At 39.0% G+C, this 23,414-nt stretch overlaps 1 protein-coding gene across 2 annotated transcripts in view; it reads right to left on the bottom strand.

Moving 5' to 3' along the window:
• GADL1 (glutamate decarboxylase like 1) overlaps positions 1-23,414 on the bottom strand; it is a 190,073-nt gene that overhangs the window by 104,482 nt on the left and 62,177 nt on the right. The window contains exons 9-11 of one of the 2 annotated variants that reach the window (XM_060164089.1): positions 22,076-22,192; positions 16,383-16,447; positions 16,028-16,109 (exon numbers count right to left, since the gene is read on the bottom strand). In XM_060164089.1, the coding sequence (XP_060020072.1) occupies positions 16,028-16,109; positions 16,383-16,447; positions 22,076-22,192 (264 nt within the window). The remainder of the gene's footprint in view (positions 1-16,027; positions 16,110-16,382; positions 16,448-22,075; positions 22,193-23,414) is intronic. The other variant, XM_060164090.1, reaches the window with a different exon arrangement.

Genomic DNA, 23,414 nt, shown 5'->3' with positions numbered 1-23,414 from the left:
CAGGGCCCTAGGTGGAGGGAGGTATGCACTGAGAAATCGTATTTAATCCCAGAATTTCCTAGTCAAACTGTGGTCCCAGAGCGTGGGGAAGACAAAGTCCTCTCCTCCGGAGGTTCTAAATCAGGGATGGGCGAGTCTGTAAATGAGTTCTGTAAACAGCCAGAGAGTAAATATTTTCAGCTTTAGAAGCCATGGGATCACTGTCACGGCTATTCAACTCTGGGAGTATAACATGAAAGTAGCCATATGGGATCCTTAAATGACCAGATCACACATTCTCCATTTCGGACTGTTTAGAACAGGTCAGAAATCAGGCAGTAACTGGGGTGAAGGCTTCACTCCGACGCTTACCCCATATCCTCAAGCCCTCGAGCAGACCTCTGCTCAGAACCTCTAGGAAGGCCCTGTGCGCTGACAGGTCCAGTGCCCAGAGGCACAGGAACTGCAAATGAACCACAGCTATCTTTCTTCTCCCTGCCTCCCCAAATATATGAAATTGGTACAGTGATGAGGGACAGCATATCTTCTCTATGATTTCATGTAGCCTGGAACCGATGAATGACATTTTTGGTCCTAAACAATTATGATAAATGTCCTGAATGTAAGTGATGCCCTGTCTCAAGGATGCCTAAAGCAATGGCGGCTTTGGGGGACATCCCCATGTGGGGAACGTTAACCCCTGCGGGTCCCCATCACTTCACTGTTAAACTCTACAGCCAAAATCAGACTCTACAGTACACTGAAGATTGCTGGCTCCATGAAGTTCACCTCCCCACCCATCAAGAGTGAGTCAATCCCACAGCACAATCTTTTTAAATTAAAGAGACATATAAAGAACTTCACTCCCCTGGAGGTTTTCCTCTTGGATTTCAACTGAACCCTTTAAGTGGAAGGCATCCTATAACTCTCATAATGGGAAAATAAAATCTGTTAAAGTGACTAACCTTCTAACACTTGCTGTTGCTACCTCACTGGTAGAAAACAATCTTTTTCTTATTATATATAAATTCCTGGTTCTCAGTAGTTCTGAAAAAAGCTATGTATTTCATTGAATTTCACTACATCTCTGGCAAGTTGGATATTGAAATGGCACAAAGACGCTGACAATACTCTAAATGAATGCATTGGTATTTCTGTGACTGGGTGTCGAGGGTTTAATCCGCACTATGGTGCTGTCTAAAACTGGTAATAAAACAGAGGAATAATATGCCAAGATAAGATCCAAAGGACATATAATAGTGACATGTGCTACTCCGTGACAAGGGCATAATGAAATGTACTGGGGAGAGAGTAGCCTTATGAAACAGAAGCCGTAAACTTCTTTCTGACAACTGCTGTGAGCTAGAAACAGGCAAGATGCAATCCATCTACCTTGTTCCATTTCAGTTTCTGGACCAGATTTAAAACTCAGCAATCCATTAGTAAGATGTCACAGCAAGAGATGGAAGACATTTATAGTACACAATTTAGGCTCTCTGCCTGGTTCCCAGGGACTCCTTACTTCCCTTCTCTCCCACAGAGATGGTCACATCACACCGTTCCCCTGCCGCATCCCCGTGGTCCCAGCTTACTGGACCAGAGGTGGAGAAGACAAGGAATTTGGAATGAACACTGCGAGATCCTAATTTAGCTTGTGTTCGTCTTTTGGGTAAAGATGTAAACATCATACTGTGAAGTGCCAACTTTTACCTGTCACATGAACTTAAAAACAAATAAAATTGTTATGAATTTTATCCAAATGATATCACTTTGGATATGCAAAAATGATACTTCACTTTTCTTTCACTGAAATCATTTCTGATTTTGAGCTATGTTTATTTCCAATGCAAACTATTTAATCGGGTCACTTCCAGAAAAACTCAAAGCTCAAACTGAGTGATTTCTCAGACCATGCAGACATAAAACATGGGCAATCGAGATTTTTCCTCTGAGAGTTTTCCTCCTCTTACTTTTTGTTTAACGTCGTTGGGACATTCACAAATGCCGCTAAGGAGGGTTATCAGATAAAATACAAAACCACCTATTAAATTTGAATTATATACAAATTTCATATAAATTCCTAAAACCCAAAATTTTTAGTAAAAGTATTATGCCATGCAATATTTAGGATATACTTATACTAAAATATGACATGTCATTTACCTGAAATTCAAATTTCACTGTGCATCTTATGTTTTCAATTGCTAAATCTGCCGACTGAAGCTAAGGAGGGGACATCTGTTTCTGCAGTGTGGTCACCGCTGTCCTTGTGCTGACCACCTGACCATCTCTAGCTCTTTCCAGATGCTCTTTCCTGCTTACGTCTAAAAACCTGCCTTGGGCTGTGGTTGTCAGATCACGAGTCATGCTCCTTGCTTCTTGACCCTATTTCCAGTCTCCCTTGTGCCCCCCATTCATTTTCAGTCACTTTTGGTTGCTCTTCCCACCAGCCACTGTGAAGCCTACAGGAGAACTGGGGGTATTCTCAGGCACTCTCATGCCTTGGATATACCCGCTTCCCATCTCTATTTAATTTCTGCTTTCCAGATTGACATGAGAGGTGGGGGAGAAGGGAGCCTTCCCAAATCTCTGAGCCTCACCTAGAACTTGGGCCAAGAAAGGAAAGAACCCACATATTCTATTTACAGGGAAGTTCTGTTTTTTCTTGAACCCCCTGGGTTTGCTTATTCATGTTTAATACTTGGTTCTTCTTCAAACACTCTTCTCCCCGCCCCTCCCCCTCAAACTTGAGGACTGTTTATCTGCTTGGGAAAGAAAATGCAAACTAAAAGTGGATTCTGGATGATAAGATGTCCTTTCAACTTTTGAGTTTAAAAGGTAAAAATTCATCACTCTTGATCTCTGCTTTCATTTTGATTATCTGACTACAATAAAACAAACCAGAATTTCATAACACATCTTAAGCACTTGGAAAGTTAAAATTACTTTTATAAATCACCATTGGCTCGAAGAGTAAATCAACACTGTGATTATAGATTAATTGGGAAATAATTTAAATGAGAATACTCCAAAACAAAATTTAAGGAGCGGAGCCAAAACTGCCCTCAAATGTAAAATAACATTTTTACAGAACAAAAACATAAAGAAGCAGGAGTAAATGAATAACAATTAAATAAACAATAAAGATGTGACTTGAAAAAATAAATGCAAGAAGTGATTCTTATGGAGAGAAGATAAGGTAAGCAAACTAAGAAAAAATATTTTAAAAATTAAGACTTCAGGCAAGGATATAAGGTAAAAATTAGATGAAAATGATGAAATGATATAGATTCTACTAATATACTTGAAAATCTCAATAAAATGTATTAAATATTTGAGAAAATGTTCTTGAAATTGATCAAGCAGAGCATGAAATTCTTATCAGCTGAATACAAATGGGAAAATAATTATCTCCCTCCAAATTTCTGAACAAGAGTTTTTTGGTTTTTGTTTTTTTTGTGTGGTACACAGGCCTCTCACTGTTGTGGCCTCTCCCGTTGCGGAGCACAGGCTCCGGACGCGCAGGCTCAGCGGCCATGGCTCACGGGCCCAGCCGCTCCGCGGCATGTGGGATCTTCCCGGACCGGGGCACGAACCCGTGTCCCCTGCATCGGCAGGTGGACTCTCAACAACTGCGCCACCAGGGAAGCCCTGAACAAGAGTTTTATGATTGACTTTTCTCACCATTTCTAAAAGTTGATGATCTCTATGCTCTCATAATTATTCTAAAACAAATAAGACAGTTGAAAGCTGACAGTCAAAATAATCCAACCAAGATAACATGCACACATACTCGCATGCATACACACACACAGAGTAGATTAATTGTATGTATATAGAGGCCAAAATCTAAGTATACAAATCCATTAATACATTAAAGCAATTTACTGCAACTAAATGAGGTTAATCAGTAATGTAGAAAATCAATGAACACACATCTAACTTTGTTCAGGAGTAAAATGATAGAACTACCTTATCAGATATTTAAAAGGGATATGGTAAAATTCAATACTCATTCCTAGATCATTTCTCAGGAGGATTTATACAGAATGTATATCTTAAGGCAACTTTAATAAAATCACAAAGAAGATAAAAATGCCTTCCATTTAATTATTACTGAACATATTTTTGGAAATTTTATCAGTGCATTATAATTGCAACTGATATGAAGCAAACAAAATATATTAGAATATTAGACAGCAAACAAAATTACAGTTATATACTAATAGTATTATATATTTATAAAATGCAAGAATAATTTGAAATCTCTCAGAACTAATATGAAATCTGGTAAGATAGCGGTGGTCATAGTTAAACAAATGAATAATTTTAAATGAAGATTTTATAAGCCCAAGTGCCTCTGTTTTTTAGATAATGAGGGGGGTAGGAATGGGTAAAGAAAGGAGATGCTAGTTATAGAAGCAAAATACACAAATCTATATCAACACAGATACAGTAACATATTAATATTCATCTATCAAGAAAATTTTAAATGATTTAACTTTGACTGGTGGGTGCGAGTAATTTTTATATTCCTCATTATGCCTGACACTATGCTATTTTGATCCTATATTGCTTTAAAAATGGAAAGAAAATACCAATAACTCATATGTTAAAGGTCACCTCTGTTTCAATTAAGTTTTCTAGACCAGCTTCTTCAGCAGCGTTGTTCTTTCACTTGATCTACATTTCCAAAACACCTGCTTTTTACCCTATTACATAAATACGGGTATTATATTTTAATCATTTGCTTAAAATTTGTTTCTTACTATCCCCTGAGTTTACTTATGATAGGGAGCATGTCTTACTCGAGTAACACATAAGAGGCTGCACACATTTGCAAGTGGAATGAAAGGGTGAGTAAATTAACGAATGCTCATCCCCACTGGCAGCACTGAACAGCAGCTGATTATTAAAATGCCAAAGCCTGACATAGCTCAATTCTGGTAATAAAAGACTAGATGAACTCGAAATGCTCCTACGGAAAATAACAAGAAAGGCTGGAAAAAAACATAAAAACTGCATCTAATAAAAAGTGTAGCAGACCTATACAAGGCAGAAGTAAACTTCTGGAAGGTACAGGAGAGGAGTGGAGCTCAGAGGTGAGCCAGAGATGCTTCCACCCCAGGGGCATGTTCAGACTCAGAAGGGCAGCTGCGACAAGAGCTAGAGTGGGGAGATGTGAGGGAAGCGGGACTGTGGCCTCCACGCGCGGGGACCTGGAGTATCACCATCACTTTTCCTCCTAGCAGGCATTTCATGGGCTTCAGGAAACAGAGTTCAAAGGTGGTCAATGTAACGAGAGCACTAAAGCAATCTTTCTCTTGTTTAGGACCCAAAGGTCTCCACTGGAAAGAGAGGTCAAGATTATACTCGGAAGATCCAGAGAATCTTTAAGCGTTGGTCCTGGACTGTTAATCCCCCCCTAGATGCCCAGAAAATGAAAATAAAATCCTCTGTAAAGAAAGAGAGCTTCATTTCTAGTTTCAAATTATTCCTGAAGGTAAATTTTTAAATAAAATATTCAGTAAACCCTCAAAGATTGTAAGGTACCTCTCTAGACAATGAGAGCCAGGACTCACAGACTTAAGAAACAATAGGCATAGCACTTGTGGGAATCCAGAAACTAGAGTTAGCAGAGGCAGACTGTGAATCTATGTTCAGAATGTTCATGGAGATAAAAGCTGATCTTAAAAATGTCGACAAGAACGTAGAGACCTTCTATATGTAAAAAAGATTCAATTTGATGCTACGAAACCAGAAAGACAATAATAAGGTAAGAACCCAAGGGCTAGTGTTAATAGCGGATTAGACATAGCTGAAGAAAGAATCAGTGAATTCCAAATAGGCCCTAAAAATTATCCGCAAGGAGACAAGGAAAGACAAAGTTATGAAACTTACAAACTAGAGTAAGAGAAGAAACAGTAAGAAGGTTTAATATGCATTTAATTGGAGTGCCAGAAAAGAAAGGAGACAAGGTCGATAATTAAATGGAGAATTTTTAAAACTTATGAAACATGTCAATCTTCAGATTCAAGAAGCACAATGGAGTCTAAGCAAGAAAAACCAAACAAAATATATATTAATAACATTATAGATAAATGGCAGAAAATTAAAGAAAGCTAGAAAATCTTAAAGGAAGCCAAAGAAAGAAGTTATTTTGCCACCAAAGGAATGACAGTTAAGTAGTTAACTTTCTAATACACAATGCCAAAAGACAACAACAAAAGTCATTAAAGTTCTAAAGGAAAATTCCTGACATAATTCTATTCCCAGAAAAAATGAAATAAAGACATTTTCAAAGAAGCAAAGTCAAATAGAGTATGCCACCTTTTGATTCATTAAGAAATTCCTAAATATGATCTTCAAGAAAAAGGAAAATTATACCAGATGGCACCTCTGGGACATAGCAAGCAATGAAGACATGTACACAAAAATGTTCGTAGCAAAATTTTGTAAAAGCCCTGAATTAGAGTAACTCAAATGTTCATCAACAGTAAAATGGATAATCAAATGGTGATTTGCTCATATGGAATAGTATAAAGCAGAAAATGAATAACCCTGTGATTGTGCAACTCGTGAATGAATCTTACAGACGTAAGGTAAGTTTGAGTAGCAACAAAGCCAACCCAAAAAATACATACTGCGTGATTCCATTTACATAAATTTCAAAAAGGCAAAAGTAAACTAATTATTTGAGAATGCATAACTACAAAGCAAAACTAAAGAGAAAAGTTAAAAAGTCAGTAACAGGAAGGAGCACATAGGGGATTTCTGGGTTTCTGTTCTTTGTTTTAATGTGTGGGAATCACCTGATTATTCTTTTTATAAAAATAAATTAAATAAATGCATTTCATGCATATTTTATATTTTCCTTATATTTCATAATAATTAATTGAAAAAATATCAATATCATCTAAACTCCCAAATAGCCCTTAGAATGAACTACCAGAGAAGATTCTAATTCCTTTTGCAGTTAACAAAACTTCCTAAATTATGATTTTCCATCAGCATCATAGTCACCTAAAGGCAAGTATGTTTGCTGAGTAAATGCACGTGTGCTTGCATGCACGAGTTGTATGTAACTTCAATATATAAAATATGGCAATTATTTTACAGTTTCTGTTTTTCTACTCAGTCCACAATTAATTCCTTTATTATATGACAGTAACAATTTCTGTACAAATTAGTGTCTAAGTACAACAGCTAAAAATCTATATAAGATGAATCTATATTTACCACCTCTGAGTCATCTATAAAATTAAAATACTTCTCTTATTCACATGCACTTGTATCTGCATTTTGAATTGCCATGGAAGAAAAACCCACAAAAAAATGGACTCCCTGAAATTATTTGGCCTTGAAACAGCAAAGCTAGAAAGCCTAATTAGGAGTGTCAGATATGTTTTTAGATATCTTCCTTGGAAAACAACAAATATGACAGCTAGAAATGTGCAAAGGAAAACAAATGGAACGATTTATGCCAAGAAGTCAAAAGGGCCTCAAGCATCACACCAGAGAGTAGAAATAGAAGAGAAAGCCTTGCTGTAGTGAGTTAATAGTAAAAAATAAAATAAAGGCAAAAGGCAGATGCTTAGAATATTTAAAAAATGCTAAAATCGAATTTTAGCCTACCCACTGAGGCAGGTGTAGCTTGCTACTTATGGCATGCATTTTTCCATTAGCTTCTTTCCAGGTTTTCTTTTATGCCCTAATCCTCATGTTTCTTGTTTTTTTTTAGACTTTAACTTATGTAATCTTCCTATATTATGGGACCCTAATCAGTTTTGTTATAAGGTAAGATAGAGAAAATTCCATCTGTAAGTAGGATCTTCTCTCTGGGATATTTTTCAACTGCTAGTTTTTGTGGAATCAGAGATGACAAAAGGACACAAAGGTAGAATTTCCTATTTCTTCCCTCTTGGTCATTTCTTAGCAAATCTGAAGTTTTCTGTGATGAATGGCAGAGAAGCAAATGTTGCAGTCCCATAGACATAGGATGGCTGTTATGAAGAACGAATTCTTCACCTGGAAGGATATCAGAGAAATTCCCATATTCTTCGGGTTCTCCAGAAATAGACCAGGCAGATGATATTAAATGCAACCACGGGCAGCACCCCAACTCATTCAAGTCAAACTGATGAAATAAATGTAGCTCAATCAGTAGGACCAGGTGGAAGCCACCCAAAGGTTTGAGGGAACTCAGGGATGAAATTGGAAAACTGTTGGCCAAGATGCTTGATCTAGCATTACAAACAGCCACCACCGTTACCCTGGCAGATTGTGAATGTCATTCTGTTCATTAGAAGGGGTCAAGAGAGGACCCGGGAGCCCTGGAAAAGCAAGCTTCTCTTCCGCTTGTCCAGTATCCAATAAAGCACAGCATCATTAGACACTGAAACAAAAATAACTTTCTAGGGGAAAGACAATATGGTTTCTGCAAAAAGGAAAGCATGAGTCACTGATTTATTATTGGTCTCTGAGGCATGTAGATAAAAGGCCAAACGTTGGCACAGTTTAGGGTAGACTTTTTCTAATCACGAACATGAAATGGGATGTAAGGAGATAATGGACATCTCAAACCATATGGATAAGACAAGCAATTTCTACACCCCCTCAAAAAAAAAAAACCTCTATGAACTAGCAAGAAGGGACGCTCTGAGACTTGAAAGAGATCAGGTTGTGATGATAAAGGATCTACTGCAGGTAACAAATTTAAAATATTACCATTTGATAGTATTGGAAAAAGATACAAAGTAAGTTCACTCCAGGAAACCTTTTTATTGAGCATGAATCGAGTGTCAGGCTTTGTACTAAGTTAGTGGGAGTACAGCAATGCATAGACCCCTTCTGCTCTCCAGTAACTCACAGTCTACCATATAGATGATTCCAAGAACCAAGGGATAGGTTCTCTGCTGGGACTTGTGCCCATTTATGACATGATGGCAACTATTGACTGGAATCACATAGTACAATCATGATCATGCAATAACACATCCCTCAGAGCTGCAGTTCACCAAGGAATTAATATACTAGGCTATATGATGCATGGTTCTAAAACAAAGTTACTAGGCTATATGATGCATGGTTCTAAAACAAAGTACAAATCCCCTTGTTAAAATTAATGACAATTGCAATATGAACCCAGTAAATACTAAAACCCAATTTATTGGTTTGTTCAGTGGAGAAAGATATGATGGGTTTTGAACACAAGCAATTCTAACATTAATTATTATCACTCTTTACCTCATGGGGAAGGAAAGCAGACACTATACCATGTGAAGTTTTTAAAATGTGATGCATTTTATATATGCACAAATTTCCAAAAGCCTCATGAAAAAATTAACTTTTTTCATTATAATTTTAAAAAAACAGCAATTAAAAAGAAAATGGGCTATTTACCAACCACGAATTTGTTGAGCTCTGCCAGTGTCATGAAATTCTCAACCTTGCTGAAAAGCTGAAGAATTTTCTGAGCTCAGGCAAGAGTCTCCAAGATCTGGAGAATAATTTTGGCAGCCTCAAGCCCAGGAGACTGATGTCTCTCCTTCAAGTCAAATGCTTCTTTTTTTCTAATCAGTTTTAAACACTGACCTTCCCCCTTTTCTGTTCCATTAGCTAGGAGGCTGTCATTCCAAAGAAATGTATAATGTACGTGTGTAGGGGAAGTGTGAGTGTTCTCTGGAATGAGAGAAAATAAGTTTTTGATGATCAGATTGTTCAGTATTTTCAAACCATCTAACAGCACTTCCATAGGAACTCCATGAAGAAAAATGAGAGCTGAAAAAGAAATCCTCACCAAAGCAGACATAGTTTGTCCTAGTTTCTCTGATAAGCCATGTTCTCTCCCTTTTTTATTTTCTTGCACATTTTTTTAATGGCATATAATAGTTTTCCTTCGCAATGTCAATGATCATTCAGGATAGAAATTTAAGTGGGTCTGAGAGAGAACACATTTCTCAGGTGTGGTATCCCAGTGAAAAATTCCCGCCTTCTCTTGGGGAACCACACTGGGAGATGGTATGAGTCTCCTTTTCTATTTTTTCTCCATGCATAGCAGTGCCAGGCCCACAGTATACCTTCAATGAGTGTATACTGAATGAACTCCCTGCTCCTCTTCTCCCTGCTACTTCTTCAAAAGAAAAACTGGGGGCTTCCCTGGTGGCGCAGTGGTTGAGAGTCCGCCTGATGATGCAGGGGACACGGGTTCGTGCCCCAGTCCGGGAAGATCCCACATGCTGCAGAGCGGCTGGGCCCGTGAGCCATGGCCGCTGAGCCTGCGCGTCCGGAGCCTGTGCTCTGAAACGGGAGAGGCCACAACAGTGAGGGGCCCGCGTACCGCAAAAAAAAAGAAGAAAAACTGGGACCATCCTGAGCCTCCTCTAGACTGAAGATGAAAGGGAAAGAATTCCAAGTCTATCTCCAAAGCCTCACATTTGAAACCTAGGTAGCCCAGAATTGCATGTCAATACCTCCAGCTAAAGAAGATCCCTGAGTAGGAGGAGATACAGTACATCACTGGATAAAATGAGAAGGAAAATGGTTACATGTCTGTAAGTATGGGTGTATAAATGCCTTGCCTGTCAAATCAACAAAGCTAAAAACCCTTGCTATGTCAAAAGCTAACACACACACACACACACACACACATACACACTCTGCTAGTGAGAAGGCAAGCAATTTTTTAGAAGGGAAATTAGGAAACAAGTATAAAAAAGCATCATGAAAGGTGATCATGGCTCTTCGACTTCTAAGAATTTATTCTAAGGGAAAAATAAAGGATACGCCCAAAGATTTAGCCTCAAAGGTGGCAGCCACATCTATATTAGCCCCAAATCATTTGTGTACTTTGTTTTTGTTTTTTGAGGTACGCGGGCTTCTCACCGCTGTGGCCTCTCCCGTTGTGGAGCACAGGCTCCGGACGCACAGGCTCAGTGGCCACGGCTCACGGGCCCAGCCGCTCCGCGGCATGTGGGATCTTCCCAGACCGGGGCACGAACCCCTGTCCCCTGCATCGGCAGGCGGACTCTCAACAACTGCGCCACCAGGGAAGCCCCTATTAGCCCCAAATCAAAACAATCTAGTTGGTCAGTGGTAAGGAGGTAGTCTAGTTAATTATCAAATATCAAAATGATAGAACACCATGCGGCTATGGAAAATGTATACAATGCATATTGACGTGGAGCAATGTTCACAATTTTGTGAAACAGAAAAAGCATGCTAAAATCAAAATATGTTTTTATGTTAGATAAATACATATGTGTAAATTTAAATATATAAATATGCCTAAGAAAATATGCATCTTCAGATATTTGTAAAGGGCAACTTTTTTCTTCATCCTTCTCCTTATCTGAATTTTCTGATTCTGGTCTATGATGTAGGTGAATTACTTCTGAAATAAACATATAAAAATGGACATAATAAAAAAAAATCTTTAGTATCTACATAGTTTTTCTAAGAAAAAAATGTCCCTTTAATTATCTATAGCTGCTAGGTTAAACAGGAAATCCTTGTGAGTTAATATTGGATGATGATGATAAGTAGAAATAGAGAGGAATTATTTATTCTCAAAAAGTCATCTGATTAGCATTTTTCATGTTCTCATATATCTGTTAGATTTTTTTTTAACTAAATAGTTCTTCCAATAAACACTAAAAGTCAAAAAGCCAATACTGAGATTTTTCTCCATCTATGCATCTGATTCTTAGACGTATTGCCTTTTATTTTAGATCAAAGCATCAAAATTGTCTTTGATCCAAAGCAACCATGTAGCCCCAGCATTTACATCTGAAGTCAACCTATTTATAATCACAGATTTTTTTAAATCCCTGATTTTCGTTTTATCCCTATCATGCAGAGTGTCAGTGACAGTATGACTTGGAGAGCAACAGCTCTTTGTTTTGGAAGCAGTCTTCTTTATGGATACAGGAAATTGAAAATGTGAACAAACACCACCAGCTAGTCAGTCAGCATTGTGAAGGCTGGGGCTTTGAAGGTACAATTAGGGAACTGGTTTTTCCCTTAACAGAAGTATGTTCACTAAGTAACTTGCTTTCTTTTAACTAGAGTTACCCCCTTCCATTAACTGGAGAAGTAAGTCCAGATTAAAATCACTATTCATCAATTGCCTGCTGGAGGCACACTCAAGCCCTGTGTTAGGACTAAGGCAATAAAGCTCATCAACTAGCATTTTAATCATTGTTACCTCAGAGCTCTCAGAAGGAATAATTTGGGGTAGGGGAGAAAGTGGAAACTCCTAGTTACTGCTGATATGAAATCAGATATTTCTGAGGATTTTAAATTTACTGAATCATTCATTTTTTCAGTGGATTTCTATTTTTTCCTCGTTCAGTGAGTACTTGCTAGGCACGCGGGATACAGTGGTGAATATAATGACATGGTCCCTATCTATATACAGCTTACATTCTAAGGGAGGGAACATTAATACATGAGAAATCATAATTAAAAATTGTGATGAGCACTTTAGAGGAAGGGAATGGGCTCTGAGAAGGAATCATGGAGAGATGACAGTTACTTGGGTGAGTCAGGAAACTCCTCCTTAAGGAAGTGATACTCAAGCTTTGACACTAAGACAGAGTCACACTCCTCCTAATATGTTTCTATCTATTTCATTAGCATCACCCTGTCCTGGTCCTTCTACTGTCTCCCTGGCCATTCCAACTCAGCTTTCTCACTGCTGGTTCCTCCTCTTCTAAACTCAGACTCTGAAGTTTTTCAGGCCTAAGATCTCCAACCTCTTCTCACTACAAAGTTCCTCCCAAGGCAAGCCATTCCACTTTATGACCTCAAGCATCATCTGCATTCAACAATCCCCTAATATATTTTTCCAGCCCAGAACCCTTTTCCTAGCTTTGGATCCATATGTCAACTGCCTACATGACACCTTCACTTGCATACTGCACAGGAGTCTCAAATTTAACATAGCCCATGCTAAATCAAGATATTTCCCTGTGGAATCTTCTCTTCCTTCAGCAATCTCCATCTCCCTACACAGGACCATTCACTCAGTTGCTGTATCACTACTCAGGGAGTCAACCATGATACCTGCTTCCTCCTCAGGTCCCATGTATAACTGGGAATTCAGCCTGGTCTAGTTGATAGCTAAAATATATCTTGAATTTTATCACACTTTTTCCATACCCTACCATTATCTTGTTTGGATACTGCAAGTCTTTTCTCATCCTGTACCCATTTTTTCCCCCTTTCAATTCATTGTCTTAAATGAAAATCCTTTCTGATTATTCCTTGCTTTTAAAATTCTTCCATTGTTCTGAACATCGAATCATTAAAATGGTTTCTAAGACCCTGCATGATCCATCCACTGCTTAATCTTTTAGTCTCATCTCATACTGGTCTTAGCATTACTCTCTGTACTTCAGCAACTATGAACCTCTTTCAGTTCCTAAAATTTAAAAAAGGACCCTCCTTTCTTAAAGACTTTGCACATGCTGCCCCTTCCATCTGGAACTTCTCAGGTGTCCCTGCTTTGTAGTCTGAGTAACACACTGTTCTCTGTCTCAGATAAGAGTGCATTTGGCTTCAAGTAACAGATTACCCAGTAGAAGTAGTTTTAGCAATAAAGACACTTATCACACATATCACAAAAATCTGGAAGTGGGCACTTCCATACTAAGTGCAATATTTCAAAACTCTTATCCAAGACTATGTTCTGCCATTCTGTGAATGTTCACTTTTTAATTTAGGGTCATTGCCTTATGGCTACAAAGTGGCTGTCAGAGCTCCCTATATCATGGTCTGACACAACAATGTTTCTGCATTCATGGTAGAAAAGGGGGCAGAAAGCTCTCCTCTTGGGTATAGCACCTCTACCAGAAACTAAAACCTTTGTTTCACATTTCTCCCTCATCATAGTGGCCATATTTGTGTCATATAGTGACTCTTAGCTGCAAGGGGGGGCTCGTAAGATGAGTATCAGGAAAGAGAAGGAAGTAAGTCAGGACAGCTGGTGAATATATAATCAACAGTGTTCAACACGGTCTTCAGAGCACTTACCAAAATAGTAATCAAACAATTCAATATGCACACTTTGTTCACTATCTCCTCCGTGAGATTATAAGCTCTTTGACTACGGGGAACGTGTCTGTTTCTAAGCCCAGCATCAGTACTGCGCCCAGCCTATGTAGGAGTCAGTTGGCAGTGGTAGAATGAATGAAAGTACGAAAGAAAACAACACAGGCAGAAAATAGGTACAAAAGGGACAGAAAACTGCCTACACAGAACTTAAGCCGATGATCATATCTCATACCTCACAGTTCAATTCTGCATTCCAGGTAATTTGAAAACAGTCTTTCATTAAAAAAAGGCCCACAACAGTGAGAGGCCCACGTAACAAAAAAAAAAAAAAAAAAAAAAAGGCAACTTTTGAAAGTGCTCCATTCTTTGCACCATGAATGCAATTTTCCTAATCTGTTAATTCCTGCCATGTGAGTAGACATGGGTGCTATAGTTTGCATTGAGATCCAGGAATGAATTCTTCAAAAAAATTATTTTAACCACTGTTATATAGCGTTAGATGATCCAGAAAATTTTAAATTGTCTCAAGGACATGAATGTAAATCAATTCTTAGCTAAATCACTCCAAATATCATTCAACAAGAAAAATTTATAAAAGCTAGAAAGTTATTTAAAAGAATAGTCATAAAATTTGGGGTCTAAATTTTCCACTCCTGAGAGCATCACACTAACAGATAAAGATGTCATTCAGATTATCCGATTAGGGAGAAAGCAGATGTAAAATGTCTGGCACATAAAGGATGCTTGGCATGTTTTTGTTCTTATATCTAGACCACAGGAAAAGCTGGGTTTACTCCTAACTCTTTCATGTCCTATATATGTAACTGTGGGCAAGTTGAATATGTTCTTTGATTCATAAATGATATAGTAATCTTTAACCACCTTTCAGTCATAACATGCTGTCACTCTACTATTGAAAAACTTAGATGAATAGAAGTTAAATGGCATTGAATGTAGTCCATAGTAGCCTACCTAATAAAACATGAAGGAATAGATTCATATTCCCAAGAGTCTCTCTATCTACAGATGCAGAATCTGTTCATAGTTTCTGACAGACATCCTGTTTGGTCATCTCAAAACACAAAGGGCCCCAACGTGTAAATATCACAAAATTTTTTTAAAGAAAGTTGTAACCATCCACACATACGAGACTAGATTTCAGGTTTTAAATATGGTTGTCATTTGAAATAAAATTCCTTAAAAAGAGAAAATGACTTTAGCATTGGGAAAGGGAGTCCCCTAAGAAAAAAATGTAAACAGATGGCTGAGAAAGATCACCCACATGCTGCACACAGATCTTGAGGAGGCATTTCTAAGAATGAAGTGGCACTTCCCAGCCTGGGCCACGTCCCACAAGGATCCTTATTTAACCCAGAGAAAGCATAGGGTTTCTACCTCTAACCAAGAGGAACTTCAGCCTGCTTGCCTCACAGCAATCCAGACTAGTTTCCAGCTCTCCCCAGTGTTCCAACAGAAGCTAAGTACCAACCACTTGAGAGAGGCAATCCCCTAATAAATCAGGGTTTGATGATCAGCCCTGAACCAACATCTTCCCATATAAAGGGGCTGTTAAGCCCCAGCTAAGCATATTAAGCATTCAATTTAATGTATGACACACATCTGCTCTCCTTTCTCAGGGAGGAGAAGTTTCAAGATAACTTAAATCCCAGACTTAATCAAGGGGAAAAAATATCCTGGCAATGTTTAAAACTGAGTTTAAAAATATAATCCAAATGAGGGCGAAAGAGACCATTTTGCTGTAAGTAGTGAGATTATATAATACCTAAATCAAATACACAACATTACCTGAGCAGAAGCACTTGTTTCTTTTACCTGGGTCTATTCAACTTTCCTTTCGATTCCATCAACATTTACCAAAGACCGTCATCTACCTCTGGCCCAAGGTATAAAATACAAGCAAAAATGGGTCCTCTGAAAATATGGTAATCTGCCCCCCTCCATGCCTGATGAAGGCCATAAGAGGAAAACTCACAGATTTGTCTTTTACAAGGAAAGCACAGCACTGAATCCCAGCCATCAGCATCTTGTGTGGATTCCATGCCACAGAATCAGCCCTGTTACGTTAAACAAAGAAAAAAACAGGGTAGGGAGGGGAGACTCAATTAGTTTCTACTGGTGGGAAGAATGCTGGTACATTCAGTATTCACGTCCAAGTTAGTGCTCCAAAGGATTCCTTGTGTGAGCGGTTTAAGGAGTTTGGGATTTTTTTAAACCAAAACAATTCCTTAGTTTTTTGCCTGTTTTCAAAATGTCACTTAATTGGGCAAAGGCCAAAGAGAGTCCCTAGCCTAAATAAAAGGCACTGTGACTGGGGAAACTACATTTACCTGTGGATGCCGTGCAGAAGCTTGCGGTGCTTCCTTGACATCAAGGCTGAGCCACCCCAGGAAGCCTGTTGAGATATTTATATAACGAAAATGATGTTATTTCAATGGTACTTGTTTACCAGCCAGTTGTTATTTGATGCTTTAAGTCGATGTTAACCAATGTGGACTCTAGGAAATTTTGATCACTGGCTCTACCCAGGCGATCAGAACCTCATCACAATAGATGGTCCCCCACTGACGCTTAGGAGTTAAATTCCCACACTATAAGGAAATTGGTATAGTACTCATTGAGTTGCCTGTGGACAAAGAGAAGTGTAAAAGACACAGTCCATATCCTCTCAAATCTTAGAATCTAAAATAGACAATAGCCCTTCAATGTTGACATTCTACCATACACGATGTACAAGTGCTGATCATGAGACATGGGTTCAGGAAAGGAAATCGCAGAGTCAGTAAGTCTGGAGGAGAGGGAGGAAGAATCAATGTGAGAAATAAGAAAGTCAGTTTGGTACTTGAAATCCAGCAGACTTGTTGTGAGGGAATATGAGGGGACCAGCATGGGAGATGTTGAAAGCTCTCCATGGTTATTTAAACTGCACAACATTGTACTGAGAACAGAGTTATCCTCATGTCAATTTTTTAATAGAAAAACTAAGGTTTGGAGGTTATAAAATTTCCAAGGTCTCATAGGTAATAAAAATCAGGTCTGAGAGACAAAAGTCCATTCTTTTTTTACACTAACATCATATCTTAGGGAAGGTGACCAATTGGCCCGATGGTAGAACTCAGCATGGAGAATTGAGGTAGGAGGGGAGTTGCCTAGCAGAATTTTAAAAGGCAACCCCAATGAACATGTACCCCAATGTTCATTGCAGAGCTATTTACAATAGCCAAGACATGGAAGAAACCTAAATAATCCATCGACAGATGAATGGATAAAGAAGATGTGGTTCATATATATTGGGTTGGCCAAAAAGTTCGAACTTTTTGGCCAACACAATACAATGGAATATTACTCAGCCATAAAAAAGAATGAAATAATGCCATTTGCAGCAACATGGATGGACCTAGAGATGATTATACTAAGTGAAGTAAGTCAGACAGAGAGAGACAAATATCATATGATACCACTTAATATGTGGAATCAGAAAAAAAAATGATACAAATGAACTTACATAACAAAACAGAAATAGACTCACAGATATAGAAGGCAAACTTATGTTTACCAAAGGGGAAAGGAGGGGAAGGCTAAATTAGGATGTTGAGATTAGCAGATACACACTACTATATATAAAACAAGTAAGCGACAAGGACCTACTGTATAGCACAGGAAACTATACTCAATATTTTGTAATAACTTATAATGGAAAAGAGTCTGAAAAGAATATATATATATAATATGTATGTATAACTGAATCACTTTGCTGTACGCCTGAAACTAACACAACATTGTAAATCAACTATATTGCAATTTTAAAAAAGATCTTTCTAAAAACTTTATGCCCCAAACTTTGACCTTGAGCATTCTAATATGACTATAGTGAGTATAATAATTTAATTCAAGAAATATTTATTACATATCTAAATAGACTGACACTGAGATAAGTGCTAGAAATACAACAGTAAATAAAACACTGAAATAATAACTCCAAAAAAAAGGTAAGGAAGAGCCCAATATCATGCAGAAAGAAATGGCAAGATTGTGTGCACCATGGATGTGAAGGAGGAAGTAAGTGAGAGGTCTCCACGATCCTCAGAGTATTAAAAAGCTGAGCCCAATGGTGGACAATAAAGAGTGGCCTTAAGAACAGCTCTCTCATTCAGGGCTGTGCCCAGGGGCCAGTGAGCGAGTCACCCAGGGCGCACCCTTCAGCTCACTCGCAGAGTTGGACTCTTGCATGGCCCTGGGCGTGAATGCCTCCTTAAATTTTCAAATACCAAACTGACTTTCTTATTTCTCACATTGATTCTTCCTCCCTCCCCTCCAGACTTACTGACAATGGGATTTCTTTTCCTCTCCTTATTCTCAGCTCTCCTCTCCTTTGCTCATAACACCTACCTGTCCAATGAACCCTAGGAACCTCACTTGCCTCACCTTAGTTCCAGCCCTGTTTCCAGGGACTAGACTCTCCAGTGACCCCATAGGGTTCCCAAAGGTTTGTGGGCCGAAGGTGGTGTGCAGGCGAGTTCCAAAGATGCCCAGATAAAGGACTGATGATCAGGATGGTCAGTCAAGTCCCCTTGCTGCTGCCCTCTCTGTCCCACCAGAGTTCATGATGGACCATGTGTGACCAAAGCTGAGCTATGGAGGCAGCTGCCCTTAGCCTCTGGGAAAACGTGATCTGAACCTGCTAACTGAGGCTCCCCAGACCTGGGGTTTGAGAACTTGACCCTTAGGAACATGAAGATGACTTACATATTAGGTTCTTTTACTTCTCTTATATCCCTAAACTCTAAGTTGCCTGCTTTTCTCAATCTTTTTAACCCCCAACCGCATTGAGAACCTACCAGGGGCAACTAGGGGAAGGATTAATCAGTAAAGCTCAGCCACGCCCATTCACTCTCACCCTTTCCACCTGCCCACTCACACACCTGCCCTCACTGGTGCCTCCTGCACTGGCCTCTGCCTCTTCTTCCTCCTCAAAAAGTAGACAACATTCTGCCAATCTTAGTGAGCTGGATTGAAGTTTTAAAATCACATGAACTCTTTCAAGGCATTAGTTCACTGGTTTACAGGGTGGTAGGCAGAGTTAGAAGCAGCTCATCCACAAATGTATTCCACAAAAGAGCTGAAAGGGGAAAGACGACGTGCCTGATGCCAGTGCCCTACTTGTATTGGCTTCGCTCCATAACCCCCTCACTCCAGAGCTTGCAACAACATCGAACCAACGGATGTCATTATTGAGCTATGAGCCAGACACCATGAGTACCATTTTACTACGTTTTTCTCTTCAAGTAATTAGTTAATAATTTAATTGTAGAGCCAATCTTGAATGGGAAGTGGAGGCAGGGTGGAATGTAGAGATGGCAGCCTAAAGCCCATGATTTTAAATACAGTGTTTGTCACCTCCCCTGGGACTTGGGATGGAGTGTGGGTGAGACACCGTAGGAAGGGTTGCTGGGAGGGTGAGGTTTTGCAGTGGCCGCAGCCTCTGCTTCAGAGAAGAGCTGGACCAGCCCTGAAATCCTGGTCTCAGGCAGAGGCTGGGATAACATTGACTCTCGCAGATACAGAATAATCCTGGAGGCAAAATATTCTAACACAGCTGAAATTTTTCTTATTCTGTTGTTCAAAAATACATTGTAATTAACCAAAATTCAGACACTATCAGAGGTAAGAGTACCATTTTTTTGTGGATTGCTAAGAAAGAAAAAAAAATGACATCAACATACCAATTAGGTATATTAAAAATGTAAACAAAATATGTGTATCTTAGAAATAATAAGATATGGTATATATGCCGGGCAACCTGGTTTTATGGAAAACGCAGAAGACCAAGCAATTCTAATTACATTTTTAAAAAGAAATCAAGTAAATGTCAGTTTTTAATATTTTAAAGGATCTTTAAAATACCCTTTAGAAAATTTCAGGACTTCCCTGGTGGCACAGTGGTTAAGAATCCGCCTGCCAATGTAGGGGAGACGGGTTCGAGCCCTGGTCCGGGAAGATGCCACATGCCATGGAGCAACTAAGCCCATGCGCCACAACTACTGAGCCTGCGTGCCACAACTACTGAAGCCCATGCGCCTAGGGCCCGTGCTCCGTGGCAAGAGAAGCCACTGCAATGAGAAGCCTGCACACCACAAGGAAGAGTAGCCCCCGCCCACTGCAACTAGAGAAAGCCGGTGTGCAGCAATGAAGACCCAATGCAGCCAAAAAAATTCGAACAGGCCAAAGTAATCACTGTAATTTTACTAATTTTTACCTGTAAAATTAATAAACTACCCTTGGTATATGAAGTTTCTTCAAGAGAAGTTATATGCTCCTGCATAAAATTTTATCAACAGAATGATGTCTGCAATATTAGAGGATAAGTGAGTACTGTCTCAATGTTAGAGCTAATTTCTTTAATAAGTCATATAAACAGTTGTCAAATTTAATCTAATACTACAGACATTCAACTTGAAGCTTATTATATGCAAATAGAACAGTTTGCGTGGCTTAAATATTCCCTTATAAAAGTGTTTTCTTCAAAAATTCAACCTTTGATTTTTAGAAAATCTAGAGAGGTTTTCATTCACATCTTACAAATCACAATTCTTTCTAAGCCCCATAAATCTCTTAATATCACTCCCAATTTGGAAACTGCTGTAGTTACTCTGTTTTACAAAACCATATAATCTATATTTGATGTTTCTTTTATGAGAGTAGAATTTTTAAGTATAACTGCTCATATATTTGATTTTGCCCCTATTTCCACAGTCATAAAAGTACTCACTTCATATTATCTTTCAGGACATACTGTATTATTATGCTTCTAAGTCTATAAAAATCAATAAGATATAAGTTGAAATGTGAACAGATACAGATACTATAATCCCACTTAAAGAAGTCACAAATAATCTACCTGATGTATTGCCATTGGCTTACTAATCAAGCCTATAACTCTAGTGAGCTTTATATTACCACTTCTGCTTTTACCAAATATTAGCATACATTTAATGAAAGCTTTGAGTTGCTGAAAAATTCTTTCGATATTATATCATAGAAACTTTACCTTGAAAGCATAAAGTCATCCAAACTATAAAATTATGCACAGGCATATCCCCCAAAGAAATGCTCAGTTACCTAATGTTTAGTAAGTAAAAAAAATTGTCCTTTCTTTTTCTGATAAGGAGGACACAAAACCACTCACTTACTGGAGGAAAGTTCCTCTCAACTGCAGGTTCAACAGTTCCTTCTACTGGGTTGAATCAAACTAATTAACTGCTGTTTTCACACACACACAAAGAAAACCAAAATGCTCAACAAGCATTCATAACTGGCTGAATTCAACTTTTTAACCTTAAATAAGTAGAATTGTTAAGAGTTACTTTTAATTTAGGACAACAATTATTATGAACAACCCTAGGACCTACAAAACTAATTAGAAAAAAAAAAGGCCAACCCTTTAAGTTAGAAAATTGTGAAGAATATAAGTTATCTCAATCCCTCTCCAATAGTTATCTATGATAGATCCAGATAAAACCTGTTTTAATTATGGCATGCAATGAAGTCATGCAGCCTTTTGCATTTTCCAGCTGATTGGAAGCACAGAATGTTAGAGCTAGAAGATCCTTTATTGACCACGTCAGTCATTTCTCTCTTTACAGATGAAACCAAAACCCAAACAGCTAGGGTCACAATGAAGAGGAGGCAGATTCAAATCCAAAACCAGCCTCTCGACTGCACAGTAGGAAATGTGTCCCCCACACAGTGTTGCCTCAGTGACAGTAGATCCAAGGGACCAAAGAAATGATTCAGGACAGAAGAGGAAATCTGGAAAACTAAGACAAAATGCGCATCAATGCAGGATCTTCTTCTTTATTACCTAACAGGAAACAACACATTTATTTCCCCTAATTAGAAATATACATTTAAATACAACTAGCTGGAGACCTCACATTTAGTTACTGGGAATACGAAAAACTTCCCACCAAAGCTGCAAAAAGGCTAGAAAGTTTAACAGATATGCACACCCAGATGAACTTACATCCACGTGGAGCCAGAGGCCATGCCTCTCGCACACGTCCGCTATCTCATCCAGAGGATCGAAGGCCCCCAGTACGGTGGTACCAGATGTGGCACAGACAAGGAATGGAGCTGCACCCTGTGAGAAGGACCCACACGTGAGAATTGTAAGAATCATCATCGTCACCATTAAATCTGTGCTGCAGTAGGTTGGTAAACACAAGGGTTATACACCCAGACATTTATCTGGTTTCTTTGGAGATAAACATTCATTGAGTGAGTGTTGTTTACACTTCTCCATCACATGGCCTCTAGTCACTATAAATAGGCTAAAGAAACAGAAAATGCCATGACAATAGTATCGTTTGTCCCAACTCCACATGCATCCTTATTCTCTTTACTCTCATTTTCTTTATTAGTCTTTTCTGTTCTCTAGCTTTTCTGGATAGAAGTGAATAAACTCAACCTCCACAGCAAACTGGCATCCTGTGTGACTCCTAACTCCTTCCCAGGGAGACTCATCGGGGCCTCCCTAACACCTCCAAAATAAGAAGGAACAGGACTGGAAGACAAACAGCCAGCTCCAGGAGCAGACCATGCAGCCTGTCTGCTTGTCACCTGGTAAAGTAAGAGCAGCTACAAGGCAAGGGATGTAATCAGGTATAAATTTGGCATCAGAGGGGATACGGTAACCTCATTGGGATACACTCCCCCAAACGGGTGCTGCCACAGAGAAAGTCATTAGAATGTGCTGGAAAAGAGAACCTGCGTCTTTCTGCCGTAATTTTCCCTCCTCATCCAGTCCATGGCTGCGTCTTGCGGAGAGAGCAGGTACCCGTGAGAAATGGGAGGAAAGGGAGAATGTGGGAACAAGTGCAGAGATGAATGGTAATTCCAGCCGAGCGAGCCAGGCACCCTGGTCCCATGAGGGATTTTGTGGCAGCCATGTAGAAGACAGTACACGAGGTTGTTTCCAGATAGATCCATCCCAACATGTTGGCAGAGGTGTGTTGCTCTCTTTGGAAGTGCCATGAGGGGAAAATTTGCAGACAAAGGTGGTGATCAGGAGAGCAAGTAGAATCCTGATTCTAGAGCACAAGAAGTCAGTGACAAGAATACTTACTTGCAGAGAAAGAGTCAAAGTCATTTTAGGATGGAGTCATTTTCCCCTCAGTTTTATCGTGAAATACACTTGTTCTTGTAAAATAATTTAATGTCAGGGGTGTTCAGCTTGAACCAGATTCATTCCAATTTAGCTGACCTTTGACAGAAAGAAGTTATTTCTCGATGGAAAGCGGGGCAGAGCAAGGACGCTTGGTCCGCATCTCTAGGCTGAGATGCACAGGAATCAAAGTGATGGT

Source organism: Lagenorhynchus albirostris, chromosome 10 (assembly GCF_949774975.1).
Source record: "Lagenorhynchus albirostris chromosome 10, mLagAlb1.1, whole genome shotgun sequence".
In the NCBI taxonomy this organism is placed as follows: domain Eukaryota; kingdom Metazoa; phylum Chordata; class Mammalia; order Artiodactyla; family Delphinidae; genus Lagenorhynchus; species Lagenorhynchus albirostris.
The sequence above is the reverse complement of the archived record's forward strand: the minus strand, read 5'-3'. Positions and strand labels throughout refer to the sequence as shown.